The sequence below is a fragment of the Acanthochromis polyacanthus genome, chromosome 4 (assembly GCF_021347895.1).
Source record: "Acanthochromis polyacanthus isolate Apoly-LR-REF ecotype Palm Island chromosome 4, KAUST_Apoly_ChrSc, whole genome shotgun sequence".
NCBI classification, from domain to species: domain Eukaryota; kingdom Metazoa; phylum Chordata; class Actinopteri; family Pomacentridae; genus Acanthochromis; species Acanthochromis polyacanthus.
Genome location: NC_067116.1, coordinates 45,345,865 through 45,359,406, shown reverse-complemented (window position 1 = coordinate 45,359,406; position 13,542 = coordinate 45,345,865). Strand labels below are relative to the sequence as shown.

Below are 13,542 nucleotides of genomic sequence, written 5' to 3'. Positions count from 1 at the left end.
TTTCAAAGCTTACTGCAATAAACCAGTTGGACCTGAGTTGTTCTACTTTTAAACAGATTTTAAGTAAAACAATGACATCATATAAACCATCTGACCGCATTCTAACCAGAGGTTTCACATTCCAGCCTTCAGGACGTCGATATGCTTCACCCCCCCCCCCCCCCCCGGTTATTCAGGATTTATTTATTTTACTGGGGCATTGAAAGTTAATCAACATTGTATTCTATAGAATCAATGCATTGTAAATTAAATGCACTGACTTTACAGAACACAAAATTAAAGGTATTTTTGTTATTTCTGAAGACGTAGAACAATAATAGCGACGATTATATTTATTCTACAAAACCTTGACGAGCCCACCCTTGAACTATATAGCTAGCTGCTGTTTCAAACGAGATCTCACAACTCAAGACGTGAAACAATAAAATAAGAATGAATAAAATCAAACCAAATAAGATCATCTTGCTGAATTGTTCCACGCTAAGTTCAATCTGCAGATTCCCTCTCAGACTAAAAACTGCCTCTTCACTGAACACCTTTACACTTATATATACTTATGACTACCAATAGCTGTGAATAAATGTTTTTTTTCTCCTTTTTATTAGCTTTATTTACAGGTAAGTAGAGAGACAAATGGAAAAGTAGGGAGAAAACCTACAGCAGAAAGACATAAACTGGAGTTGAACCCCAGCCACTGCGTCGGGTTTATAGATCTCCTGTTCAGTCACCTGAGCTAATGCCCCAGTACATGTGATATACTGAAAGGAATGGGTGTCTTCTCAGTGACATGTCAGTTTAGAGTAGTATGACACAACAAAGTTCTCCTGCTGGTTTGAACATGAATGTCCTGTGAATTTAGCTAAATTGCTGCATTTCAAATCCAGTATGTTAAACACTGCTGGGCTGTTTAAGTAAAATTTTGACGTTTGTGTTATTTAAATAAGAGTGTAGCTACAATGTGATCTAAACCTGCCAATACTGTATCAATATATTAATGTTATACTGCAACACTTTGGCATTCTGTTATCACACGGCTTGGTGAACGTCTTGTTAAATAACATGCACACCGTGTGCTGGTCTCCTGTCTGCTGCAGGAGTAAACTTGCCTAGCTGCGCTAGACCCATGTTCTGGAGATGCAAGGGTCTAGGACCGCTCGACAGGGAGGGAGGCGGGCTAAAAGGATGTCTATCAAATCACTCTGCAGCAATTGGGTAGGTATACAACCAATCAGTGCAACGAATAGGCTCCTAGAGCGCCGGAAATCAGAGGATGCGGTAGTTCGGTGAAGCCTTATTTATACAGTCAATGGGTGAAGCTCAAGTATATTACAGACATGTTAACAGAAAGATTATTAATCTGTCATCACTTCGTTACGCCCGCCTTCTGACTCTACACTTCATGGTGATTGGTCTGGCCAGTTTTAGGAGCATCCAACCTCGAGGCTTATGGAGGGTAACTAGACCCACCCTGGCAGAGAATTAAATTCGTTGCCGTGGGTTGTCTAGCGCGGCTAGGCTAGAGGAAACAGTAAACTGCAGTAAACAGAGATCGCAGCTCCACTCGTCCCAACCGCGGTGACGTAGTTTTTCTTTCATGCAGCCTGACAGCGCTTGACTTTTAAAATGAGAACGCCTCTTATTTCCAGTTATTTTGTCAAGACCGAAATTTATAGAACAGCAGAAATCTCATTTTATAGACGAAGTTGTCCCATTGTTTATTTCCTGCTCGGTAGGTAAGGGGTCCTGAAAAGCCACGCCTACGAAACATCTGTCTCAGAAACGCTGCTATCACCAGTTAATCTTGAACACCGGCACCATGCAAGCTCCGCATGAACTGCCATTTGTAAGCTCCCTCTGCTTTAATTCTCTGTTTATGCAACTCTTATTATAATCCCCCTCTCCAGGAAGCAACCACACGTACACATGGTTGCCCAAATTGCGCCCCAGCCCCCCCCCGCGCCCGAAGCAGCCGGGCCATTTACCAAACACTCCCAGGGGCGCCGTTCTAGTCGTCGTCTGGCTTTTGCCCTCCACCCCAGCCAATCCAAATGACCTATTACACACCAAAGCTCCTCCTAGTTTCCATCTTATCAAGCTTTTTAATAATTCACATCAAATCATTGTTTCCCCTCCACGACTCCTGACTGAGTGGAAACACGCCGTTAGAGCAGAAACTCGGGGATGTTTTCTCGTGTGTCCGTCCGTCTCCCACATGGAAAATCGTACGTTCAGCGTCTCAAGACGTAACGCTCTAGTTGCAGTGCAGAAAGGCAGAATGTTTTGGGCCGTTGTAGTGAAAAACACAGACACTGGGGCAGACAGAGCGGCTCTTAAAGGGACAGCGTTTATCTGTCCGGCTGAACTCTGTGACTCGGGCCTCGGCGTCTGTTAGAACCATCGAGAACGGAGGCCCAGCTGACACTTGGGTTTGGTTTGGGACCAGGCCTGGCAGAACCAAAGCACGCACACACAGCTGCAGCAGCGTCCAGGAAAGATGAGCAAAGTGTGTTCGTGCAGTTAGCCACGGCCAAATGTGGAGACACAAACAGAAACAGAGGAACATGGAGAGGAAATACACACGGAGGTTAATTATATGAAAAAAAGAGCTGTCAGTCCTTCAAAATAGTCAATCTTTACTGCATGCAAACTTATAATTTGCATTATTTCACAAATACAGGACAGTTGGAGCACAGAAACACAAACCTTTGGGTGTCAGTGCTGATCAGTAGGTGTGTGTCTCCATGTTGTGTGTTGACTGGGTGAGTGTGTGTAGCTTCACCCAGACTAAGCCACTGTAATGACGCTTGTTCTTGCTATAACCAAAACACAGCAGCAAAAACACACACACACACACACACACACACACACACACACACACACACACACACACACACACACACACACACACACACACACACACACACACACACACACACACACACACACACACACACACACACACACACACACGTTTGTACTTCTATCTTAGTGAGGACATCCATAGGCGTAATGCATTTCCTAGAGCCTTACCCTAACCTTAACCATCACAACTGATTGCCTAAACTTAATCCTTACCCTAATCCTAACCAAACCTCAATTCATACCTGTTCTCTATAAACAAGTCTTCACCCTCAAACATGGCTGTTTCAAAGTGAGGACCGGCCAAAATGTCCTCACTTTGTAAAAATGTCCTCACTTTGATAGTTAAATGCAGAAAATGGTCCTCACCATGTAGCAAGTACAAGAACACACACACACACACACACACACACACACACACACACACACACACACGCGCGATGTTGCAACGGCAGCAGGACGTCTGATGTAAAAGTCTTGCTTAATTGTGTGAAGCAAAAGTCTAGATGTTTATCCATCACGCTGCACCGTTGGAGAGAGGCATCTGATTGGTTGGACAACCATCCAACCATCCATCCATCCATCCATCCATCCATCCATCCAACCATCCATCCATCCATCCATCCAACCATCCATCCATCCAACCATCCATCCATCCATCTATCCACTGATTAATACTCATTAGGGTCATGTGGGGTTGGAGTCTATCCCAGCTGACTTAAGGCTGAGTTCTGCTTTCCATATGAACAGCCGCTCAGAAATAAACACACTTCTACCTAGCGTTTAACCGACTAGTAAAATACTAAACGTTTAATAAATGAATCGGCGGTTAACCGATTAAACGACGAGGCCGCACATCCCTAGCATTTATCCAAAGTGACGTGCATTGCTGTTTAGAAGTTTGGGCTCACTTAGATATGTCCTTATGTTTTAAAGAAAAGCAGTTTTTTAAAATGAAGATAAGGCCGGGATGCAAACCACCGATCCACTGTGCAGCATGATACAGCCGGATTTACACAGAAAAACCTCAAGCTGCACTGAGAAAGAGGAATCCTGCGGCATCATCCCACCTGCCTCCAGAAACAAGCTGCATCCAGGAGAATTGAGGTTTGTTTGGAAGGGAAAGCTGCACATGGCAAACATCGATTTTTTAGGTGTGACTATTGCACTTTGTATAAAGTTAACTGATAGATAAAAACTATTCATGATATTATGCTGGAGTGCTGCACTGTGCAAAACACATAAATAACACACAGGCACACACTTTGGTTTCATGCTGCTGGGAGCATGACTGAGACTGAAAGCAATGTTCTTTAATAATCCCTGCAGGGCGGCAACATGCAGCAGGAAGTCTGCCGCTCTCCTGAACACACACACGGCCGTGATATATACGCTACTGTTCAAAGGTTTATGGTCACCCAGACAATTCTTCCACTATTATCCATGTACTAACATAACTGCATAAAGGTTTTCTAACCATCAATGAGCCTTTCAACACCATTAGCTAACACAATGTAGCATTAGAACACAGGAGTGATGGTTGCTGGAAATGTTCCTCTGTACCCCTATGGAGATATTCCATTAGAAATCAGCTGTTTACAGCTACAATAGTCATTTACCACATTAACTATGTCTACACTGGATTTGTCATTCATTTACTGTATCTTCATTGAAAAAAAGCTGCTTTTCTTTCAATAATAAGGACATTTCTAAGTGACCCCAAGCTTTTGATTAGTAGTGTATAAACTCACACACATGGTTGTGATACATGCCTTCCATTTCCTCTCTGTACACTACAGCGTGTACTATTTACTCAACAAACACACAGTTTCTCCGTATGCATATATTTCTCGCCGCCTGCACCTGGAATAGTCGCCTCCTCCCTGACCGAGCGAACACTTTATCGGGAACAAGCCCACACTGTCACAAACACGCTCCAAACATAAACACTTACATGCATGTATGCACAGGCACACACAAATATGTATGCACAAACATGCGGCGCTGCACAGGTACACCAGAAACACACGAACACCATCCATCATCCGGCCACCTGTGGCTTCGCTGATGCTCGTATCTGCAGCTCCCGACACTGAGCGGCTCCTGTTTTTAACGGATCTGCTTCGCCACAAACAGACAACAGGAATACTTCATCCGGCTGCAGCGTGTTACCCCCTCTGCCCACGCCTTATGTATGTGTTCTGAAAGCATGTGAACAGGAGCGGTTTCAAAACACATACTTGGCCACAAAACAAACACATGTCCTTCTCATTTCGCAACAAGCTGCTGAGGCTAAACGAGCAAACCGCCGATGTTCGTCTGCCCTCCTTTTCTACTACGAGCAGGAATGCAGAAGCTCGTGTCTTTGGTTGTTGCACATGCAGACAAAGCTGTGAGCTAAACAGGACCAGCTGACGTTCTGCTGATACGCTGCCTGGCCAAAAAAAAGGTCGCAGTTTGGATTTAACCATTGGAGAATTACTGCAGTGATGACAACAACTTCTTTAACTTGAGGAGCTTCTCATTTCTTAAATGTTGGAAGACATGTCCTGTGGTCATAAAGGATGTTAATCATCTCAGAAGGGTCAAATTATTGGCCTGCATCAGGCAAAGAAAACAGCTAAGGAGATGAAACGACTAGAATCTGGTAAAGAACCGTCCAACGCATCATTAGAACCTGAAGGACGGTGGAGAACCATCATCTTCAGGAACAAATGAGGTCTGATGAGTCCAGATTGTTCCAGAGTGATGGGGGCATCAGGGTAAGAAGAGAGGCAGATGAAGTGATGCCCTCATCATGGCTAGTGAGGGTTGGGTTCTGATCTGGGGTTGGTCAGGTTCACCAACGTTTTGTTCCTAAAGAATGAGGTCAGCTGATACCTGAAGATACTGAAGGACCAGGTCTTTCCATCAGTGGAGGTTTTCTTCATGTTCCAAGATGACGATGTCAGGCTTCATGGGTTCACACTGAGAATGAGTGGATCAGGGAGCAGGAGATGGATTGAATCCAGACCTCAGAACCACTGAGGATCTTTGGGATGCTCTGGAGAAGACTTTGGTCTGACTCTCCCATCATCAGTAGAAGATCTTAGTAGAAAAATTACTGCATCTCTGGACAGAAATAAATGCTGTGACACTGAAGAAGCTTATCTAGTGAATGTGTCCTCCTCAGAGGTAAAGGTGGTCCGATGAAATACTAGAGCGTGCACCTTTTTTCTGGACAGGCAGTGCGGCACGTGGCTTTGAGCCGGTTTTTATTCTAATTACAGTAAAGGTCACGCAGGATTTAACCTCGAGACCCCGCCATGAAATATTTCCACCAAATCCTCACAATAATCAGAAATTCTTGTTGTTTCACACCAAATAAGCTCATGTGAGTCAGTCAACCAGACTAAGTAAACAGGTCTGAGACGGACTTTAAGGCCGACTTCAGGCTGCTGCTGAATAATCCATCCAATAGGAAGATAACTGGCCATTTGGTGCATAAAGGTCAAATCACCTCATTTCACTCCACTGCACCCTGTTATGCTGTTTCTGATGGAACCGGTGCTCGTTTTCTTTTGCATGTAACAACAAAAAAAGAGAAGAAGTTCACCATCTTTCGCAGAGAGCGGCGGACGCCTGGTTGCTCTCTGACGTCGGTCTGCTGAGGCCTGGACTCGCTGCAGCTGGTTAATCACCGAGAACAGAAGGTGACGGAGGCCGTGGAAACACCGGGGACTCGTTTTGCAGCAGCCCAGATCAGAAGACTTATTTGCATATGAAATTACGCAGCCTGGAGCCTCTGTGGAAACTTTGGTACCATTTAATAACTTATCACCCCCATATTACCTTTTGTTTATTGACGGTGCAGGACGCCTGTCCTGTGACTCGTACAACTGAACCTTCGACTGAAACAAGAGCACTATGAAGCGTTACTAATGACAGCAGATTCAGGCTGTTCTTTAGTTTTTATAAAAACAGGTCAAGGCTTTGGAACAATGACATCGTATCCAGGCTCACTGATGCCTTTATTTTCTTTGTGAGCTTTGATTATTTATGATTGTTGTCTGTTTTCTTTTATGAATACTTAATTGTAGAAAGTCTGTCAAAAAATTACAGACCAGCAAATAAAACATCCGGAGCAACACATGCACTTCAACTCTCTGAACCAAAAAGCCACCGGCGGGTTTGATCACGAGTGACGTTCAGATAAAACAACAAAATCGAAGCCTAAAATCAGGACATGCAAAAAAATAAACATAAACAAGGGTAAAAGTTTGACTGGTAAAACCTGACCCCACAGAACCGCTGCCTTTAGCTCATCATGACTGCTCACATTTCTCTGAACAGTTTGTTCTCGACTTTCTGTTCTAACAACAAACCCGGTCGTCTCTCTGTTTGATCGACGGCCCGGCGCCTCCATCTCCTCAGTGCAAATGCTAGTGGGTGTGTTTGGTGTTTTTCTCAGGTGACGGCGGGCCGACGTGTTGTGGACCACGGTTACATCTCCGATCACATAATGAAGGCCCCCATCAATAGAGCAGCGGTGTTGATGGTGGCGTTAGAGGTGTGTGTGTGTGTGTGTGTGTGTGTGTGTGTGTGTGTGTGTGTGTGTGTGTGTGTGTGTGCGTGCAGACGTACGTAGTGGAGTTTATAGTGGTGTATCCAGAAGGACACTCCGGGATGCAGGCCCCGTTGTGGATGACGTATTCGTAGCAGTTCGACTCGCGGTCCTGGTTCAGCTTCTTCGTCTGCTTGCACTGATTGTGGAGCTCCTGGAGTCAAAAAGACAAAGAAAACACACAAAAAAAACATGAAATTTAGCCACAATACTTGCAGCAGATCTGCTCCCAGTAGATGCAAACTGAAAAACTGCCACACTATCTTCTGAATGATGATTTTGTTTTTAAATGTACGAAATCTGTTTTTCTACAAATGCTAGAAGGTTTTTGTATCAAGAACCGGTTTTAAAATAGACAAATTTTCTATGGAGCGGTCAATGACACTTATCCAGCTGCTTTCTCCTCTCTAGACCACTGCTTGTGTTGCATCTACTCTGAGATGCTTCATATAAAAGTGTCTGCCAAATGAAAGTGTAGAAAAACTGCCCTTTTTGTTTTACCCTACTGTTGTCCTCATTTACAGGCACCAAAAAATATTGTTTCCTTGTCTGAAAAAAATCCAAAAATTCAGCAAAAAATTCCCCAAATTTCTGAAAATTTGCAGAACTTTCACTAAGAGAAAATTCCAATAATTCCTTAAGTTTCCCTTAAAAGTTTTATTTTTTAAAAAATCCCCCAAATTTGGCAAAAAAAATCTTGTAAATATTTTCAAAAAATGAGTAAAAATCTTCAAAAAAATCCTAAAAATATCTAAAGTGATTCCATATAGATCAGTAAAACCTATGATGTTTTCTTTAAGAACATTCACAAAAAAAGCAACCAAAATCCAGTGAAACTTTGAATTTGTGTCACATTTAGTGAATTTTCTTAAAGAAACATTTTTAACATTTCTTTTTTCCACCAAAAAATGTTCAAAGTTTTCCCAAAAATGTAGAAAATGTGGACATCAGAAGTTTCACTGTGAAAATAGATTTTTTTCCACATTTTCAAACTTTAAAACGGATCAATTTTGACGTGCAGGACGAAATTTGCTGGATTTTGGTTGATTTTTTTGTGAATGTTCTTAAAGAAAATATTAGAAGTTTTACTGATTAGAAGTTTTTTTAGGATTTTTTTGACGATTTTGATAAATTTTTTGAAAATATTTACTAGAATTTTGTTGCCAATTATTATTTTCTTAAATAAAACTTTTTAAGGGAAACTTTTAAGCAATTATTGGAATTTTCTTCCTGAAATTTTCAGAAATTTGTGGAATTTTTTTGCTGAATTTTTGGACTTTTTTCAGACAAGGAAGCAATATTTTTTGGTGCCCGTAAATGAAGATAAAAGGAGGGTTGATAAAGGCATATCTTATCTCAAATATAATTACCTGGGGAGCTGTAATCGCTACAAACCTGGCAGAAGTTGAAGCTGATGCAGCGCCAGCCCCTGAACACGTAGTATCCAGGAGGACATTTGTCCACGCAGGTGTTCCCGTGCTGGAGGTTCCTGCAGGCCACGCAGCTGCTGGCGTTGCCCGGCTCGGAGCAGCCGCCCAGGCACTGGTCATGGCAGCACAGGTTCTGCAGGCTGCACGCTCCATGCTTACAGTTATCCAGACACACTGCAGGAAGACACAGACAGAGAGGACAAGCGCTTAATAATAATAATAACTTTATTTATAAAGCGCTTTCCGTCAAAGTGCTGTACACAGAAATAAAAACAGATAAAAATAAAAACAAAACAATAAAAAAAAGACATCAGTTAAACAATTTAAGATTCATATATAAAAGAAAAGAGGTGGGTCTTCAGCTTAGTTTTAAATACATTAATGGACGATGCCTGCCTGATTCCAGCAGGCAGACTGTTCCACAATGTAGACGCCCAGAAAGAAAAAGCCCGTTCCCCCACCGTCTTTTTACAGACCTTCGGGATATTCAGAAGTCAGGTCTGCAGGTGAACTCAGATGCGTTTTACTGTGATTTACACTAGTTTCATGGACATATAAAACACACAAAAAAAGCTTGCTTATAGGGGATTTGCTGAGTTCAGTGGATCAGTGGTGAGATTCTGGAGGCACAGCTTCGTTCCGACAAACCCGATACAGACTCTGACTCAATACCTGCACGTTAACACACAGCTTTTTAAATCCAATTATTATTATTTTGCACATTTTAAGTTGTTGACATTGCATATTGTGCAATTTTTCACATTTCTGTAAGTTTTATTACCTTCACAGACGAAACATTTTCTTCTTGCTTTAAATTTGACTTCTAACACTTTATCCTTCTTTGAAAGTCAAATTATCTGAAAACCAAAGACGCAATAAAGCAGATTCTGATCCCTTAAATTATAAATTAGTCATTTAAATCTTCACCATCAAAAGATTTCAAGCCTTAATATTTATTACAGTCAGATAAAGTTGTATTTTATATCATTTTTGTGTGGTTTTAATGTTAAATAATTAAACTACTCTGGTAAATTCACACCATAAGTAGCACTGCGGGGTCTTAACATCAATATTTAAACTCGTTAGGTTAATTAGAAATCTTATTTTTTACTAGAAAGCACTTTAAATGTGCTATACAAACAACTGTGAGTGTGAAAATGATGTTTTTGATCCCTTTTGGCTTCCAGAGCATTTGGAAACAAACACAATAAAAACACACAAATATCCCGCAGAAGCAACGGATGTGAGTGAATGGAGGTTGTGTTCAGCATTTAACAGCTCACAAAACATTACAACAAGAAGGCGTCAGACATGTGAGGCGACCGCATGCATATTTGGTGTTTACGCTCGCACACGTGAACGCAAACACCAACAACACGCATGACCTGTAAGCAGGAGTTCCTGCTGGGCCTCATGGCTCCTCGTTGCTTTTTAATGTGTCGTTGCACTGAGAGAAAACGAGAACCACCACCCTGACCCGAAGATTTCTGACTTGATATTTACTATTTCCTCATAGATTTAGCCACAAAAACAGAAGCTAGAGTGTCCAAACAACAGCAGAGAAGCTGCACACGTCTGTATTTGGGGGTTTATCGGCTCACATTTTAACCTAATTTGCACAAGAAAACACTAATTAGCATCCAAGAACACAATCAAACAAGCTCCAGCTGCAAACCTGCAACTGGGCAACCACTGATTTCCCAAATAACATCCATTAAAATGGGAGAGTTCACACCTAACAGCATCTCCATGGAAACAAGCCCAGCTACCTCCATGCCAGGCTTTCCTCTGACCTATTGGAAAACTGCATCAACGGTCCAATAAACTGCTCCCGCCTTCGTCTCATCAGACCTCACCTCATACGGGCTCCTGACCTTTTTCTAATCACCTGCACATACAGGCTGGATGCAAACAGGAAGAAGAAGTTTAGAGGCCAGAAGTTCAATTGTAGAAATAGTGGCAGGTTAAAAAGTGAACTTTCTGGATTTATCAGCAGCTTTCACCTTCACAAACAACAGCTTCATTCAGAGAACTTCATGAAAACCGTTTCAATCTTTAATCCTCCACTAAAGATGGAAAACTGAAATGTTTTGTCCACATCTGACCTCCGACTGTGGTTTAATCACAGTCTAAATATGTGTATTATTTGAAGGGGTTTAAAGCTTACTACTTAAATTACTCAGGTCCATTCACCCCATAAATAAAACATGTTAGTATTTTCATTTAATTCATGACTTTAATCATGTTGAAGCACTTGTTTGGATGTTTTCTATAAATAACAGTGACTTGGTTTGACTAAAAACCTTCTATATGTTCATAAATCAACCTGAAATGTGAGTGATAAATGCTCTAAAGACGGCTGGAACGCTGCAGACCGGTGCTGGGGGGGGGGGCACTGTTTGCCAGCTTTGTGGGATGCCACCTCTGTGAGGACATCACATGATCTCTCACTGCCAAGGATACCGCGAGGACCCCCCTCTGGTACAGTAGGGCTGCCCATTGTGCTGCCTGAGCAAAAGCAGGAGGACAGACCGGGGTTGTGGAGGCGAGGCGGGGCGGGCGGGGGGGGGTAATGAGGGGGAAGAAAAGACCAAAAACGGCCGAGAGAAGAGGGAGGATGTAGAGGAAGAAAGAAAACCCCTCTGTTCTGTGGTGGTTCACGCCAGGGTCGCTGCTCTGCTTTACTACAAGCTGTTAGAACCCCCCCCCCCCCCCCTCCTGTCTGCTGCATATCAGAGCGGGGAACGGCCGTCCTGATCCATCCAGCTCACAGATCCACGCCGGAGAGCAGCTGCAGCCCCAGATCCACCCTCGGCTTCAGCCAATGTGTTCGCTGGCTGGGGGAGGCAGCCATTCAATGGCCTCTTCCATGTCGGGGAGGAGAGACGCCCAGCGTTAACCCTGGCCTTGCTGGGGCAGACAGGGGGCAGTTAGGAAGCCAGGGGGGTAGGGGGAGAAGAACCCACCTCTCCCTCTACCCCCCTGGCTGCAGGTGAAGAATAGAATAGAATAGAATAGAATGTGCTTTTTTGTCATGTATAACGAGATTGGAGAGCTTCTCCTTTTCAGTGCAAAGAAATCTTACAGTGCAAACAGTCTCTTTACAGACATACAGTATAAATAGGAGTGAATGAGGCACTGGTGTAAGATGTGAGGGTTCAGGCTGGTGATGGCTCTCAGATAGAAGCTGTTTTTAGTCTGTTTGTCCTCATTTTAATACACCTGTAACGCCTTCCAGAGGGCAACAGATCAAAAAGCTGAGAACCGGGATGTGAACTGTCCTTGTTGATGTTCTGAGCTCTGCTGAGGCAGCGGGCGGAGCAGACGTCCGCGAGGAAGAAGAATCAGAAGCAGCTTCAGCTGAGTGCGTTTGATCCCGTTAGAGGTGCTGCAGAACAACACCGCAGCCCCAAACACTCCTTCATTCATCCAGCAGGCCCTGCACCGCTATCTATCCCTCTATCTGCATTTCTAGGCCAGCGGGCCCCTCCCACTTTCATTCATACAACGCCTTGTTTTGTTTTCTACGCTGCTGGTCGGACAGCAGGAGGAGGAGGAGGAGGAGGGAGCATCCTGGAGAGGTTGTGTCTCATTAAGCTAAACACACATGTAGAGAAAAACAAAACAAAAAAAAACCCGGTCGTGTCATTCAAATAATCTGCTTGCTTCCAGTGAGGAGCCTGATCAAAAGGTGTGCCGTGTTTACCTTACCAAAGAGCTGCTCGGGCCCCAGAGGGCAGGAATGACGGGACGGGGTGCCGAGCAGCCAATGGGAGGCGGCCACACGCGGCAACACTTCCTGCTCCTCGGCATGTAAAAACCTCCCCTTTAATTGGCGGTGCTGTCTACGGGCAAAGCGCTGGGAACAATAACAAACACGTTTTTACCCCACAGCCATTTACTCCAGAGAACACACACACACACACACACACACACACACACACACACCGCTGCCGGGTTCACGTTTACTATATTTGGCCACGGTAGGAGTCCTGAGCTTCAAAAGGCTTTGCTATAAATGCTCCGAGTGATCTGATGGAAGACATTTTCCCCGAGAGAGACGAAGGGAGGTAAACAAAAACTTACAGGGGAAGAGTGACACTACGTACGTGACAGGAAACAGGCTGAGGAGAGGTTTGTCAAAATAAAAGCATCAGCAGAGGAAGAATTAAGGTAAATGTGATGAAACAGAGGTACATTCACCCCAGAAATAAAACAGCATGTTAGTATCTACATTTAATTCATAACTCTCATCTTATTGAAGCACTTTGAGGCATCGGCTGCTAGTTTGGAAGTTTTCTATAAATAACAGTGACATGATTTGACTAAAAACCTTCTGCATTTTAAAAAACACTCCTGAAATGTGAGTAATAAATGCTCTAAAGACAGCTTCAATGATCCAGACTGGGTCTAATTCAGACGTGGAATATGAAACCTATTTGTGATTCAGATGATGCTTACTTGAATCACAAAGACGCAGCGGAGTGACGATCGGCGTACGTTTGACCACCACTGTGGACTTGTAGTAGAAACAGCAGGTCAGTGGTAATGAACAGCATCTTTCAAGAGTAGAAATACTGAGAAAACTATTAATATCCCACAGATTATCATGTATGTTGCACAGATTGTCTAAGTAGAAAAATGTCGATA

The 13,542-nt window shown here is 43.3% G+C and overlaps 1 protein-coding gene across 1 annotated transcript in view; it reads right to left on the bottom strand.

The window, feature by feature from the left end:
• Nucleotides 1-13,542, bottom strand: part of insrb (insulin receptor b) — a 125,088-nt gene that overhangs the window by 32,071 nt on the left and 79,475 nt on the right. The window contains exons 4-5 of the mRNA XM_051947695.1: nucleotides 8,858-9,066; nucleotides 7,483-7,616 (exon numbers count right to left, since the gene is read on the bottom strand). Of these exons, the coding sequence (XP_051803655.1) occupies nucleotides 7,483-7,616; nucleotides 8,858-9,066 (343 nt within the window). The remainder of the gene's footprint in view (nucleotides 1-7,482; nucleotides 7,617-8,857; nucleotides 9,067-13,542) is intronic.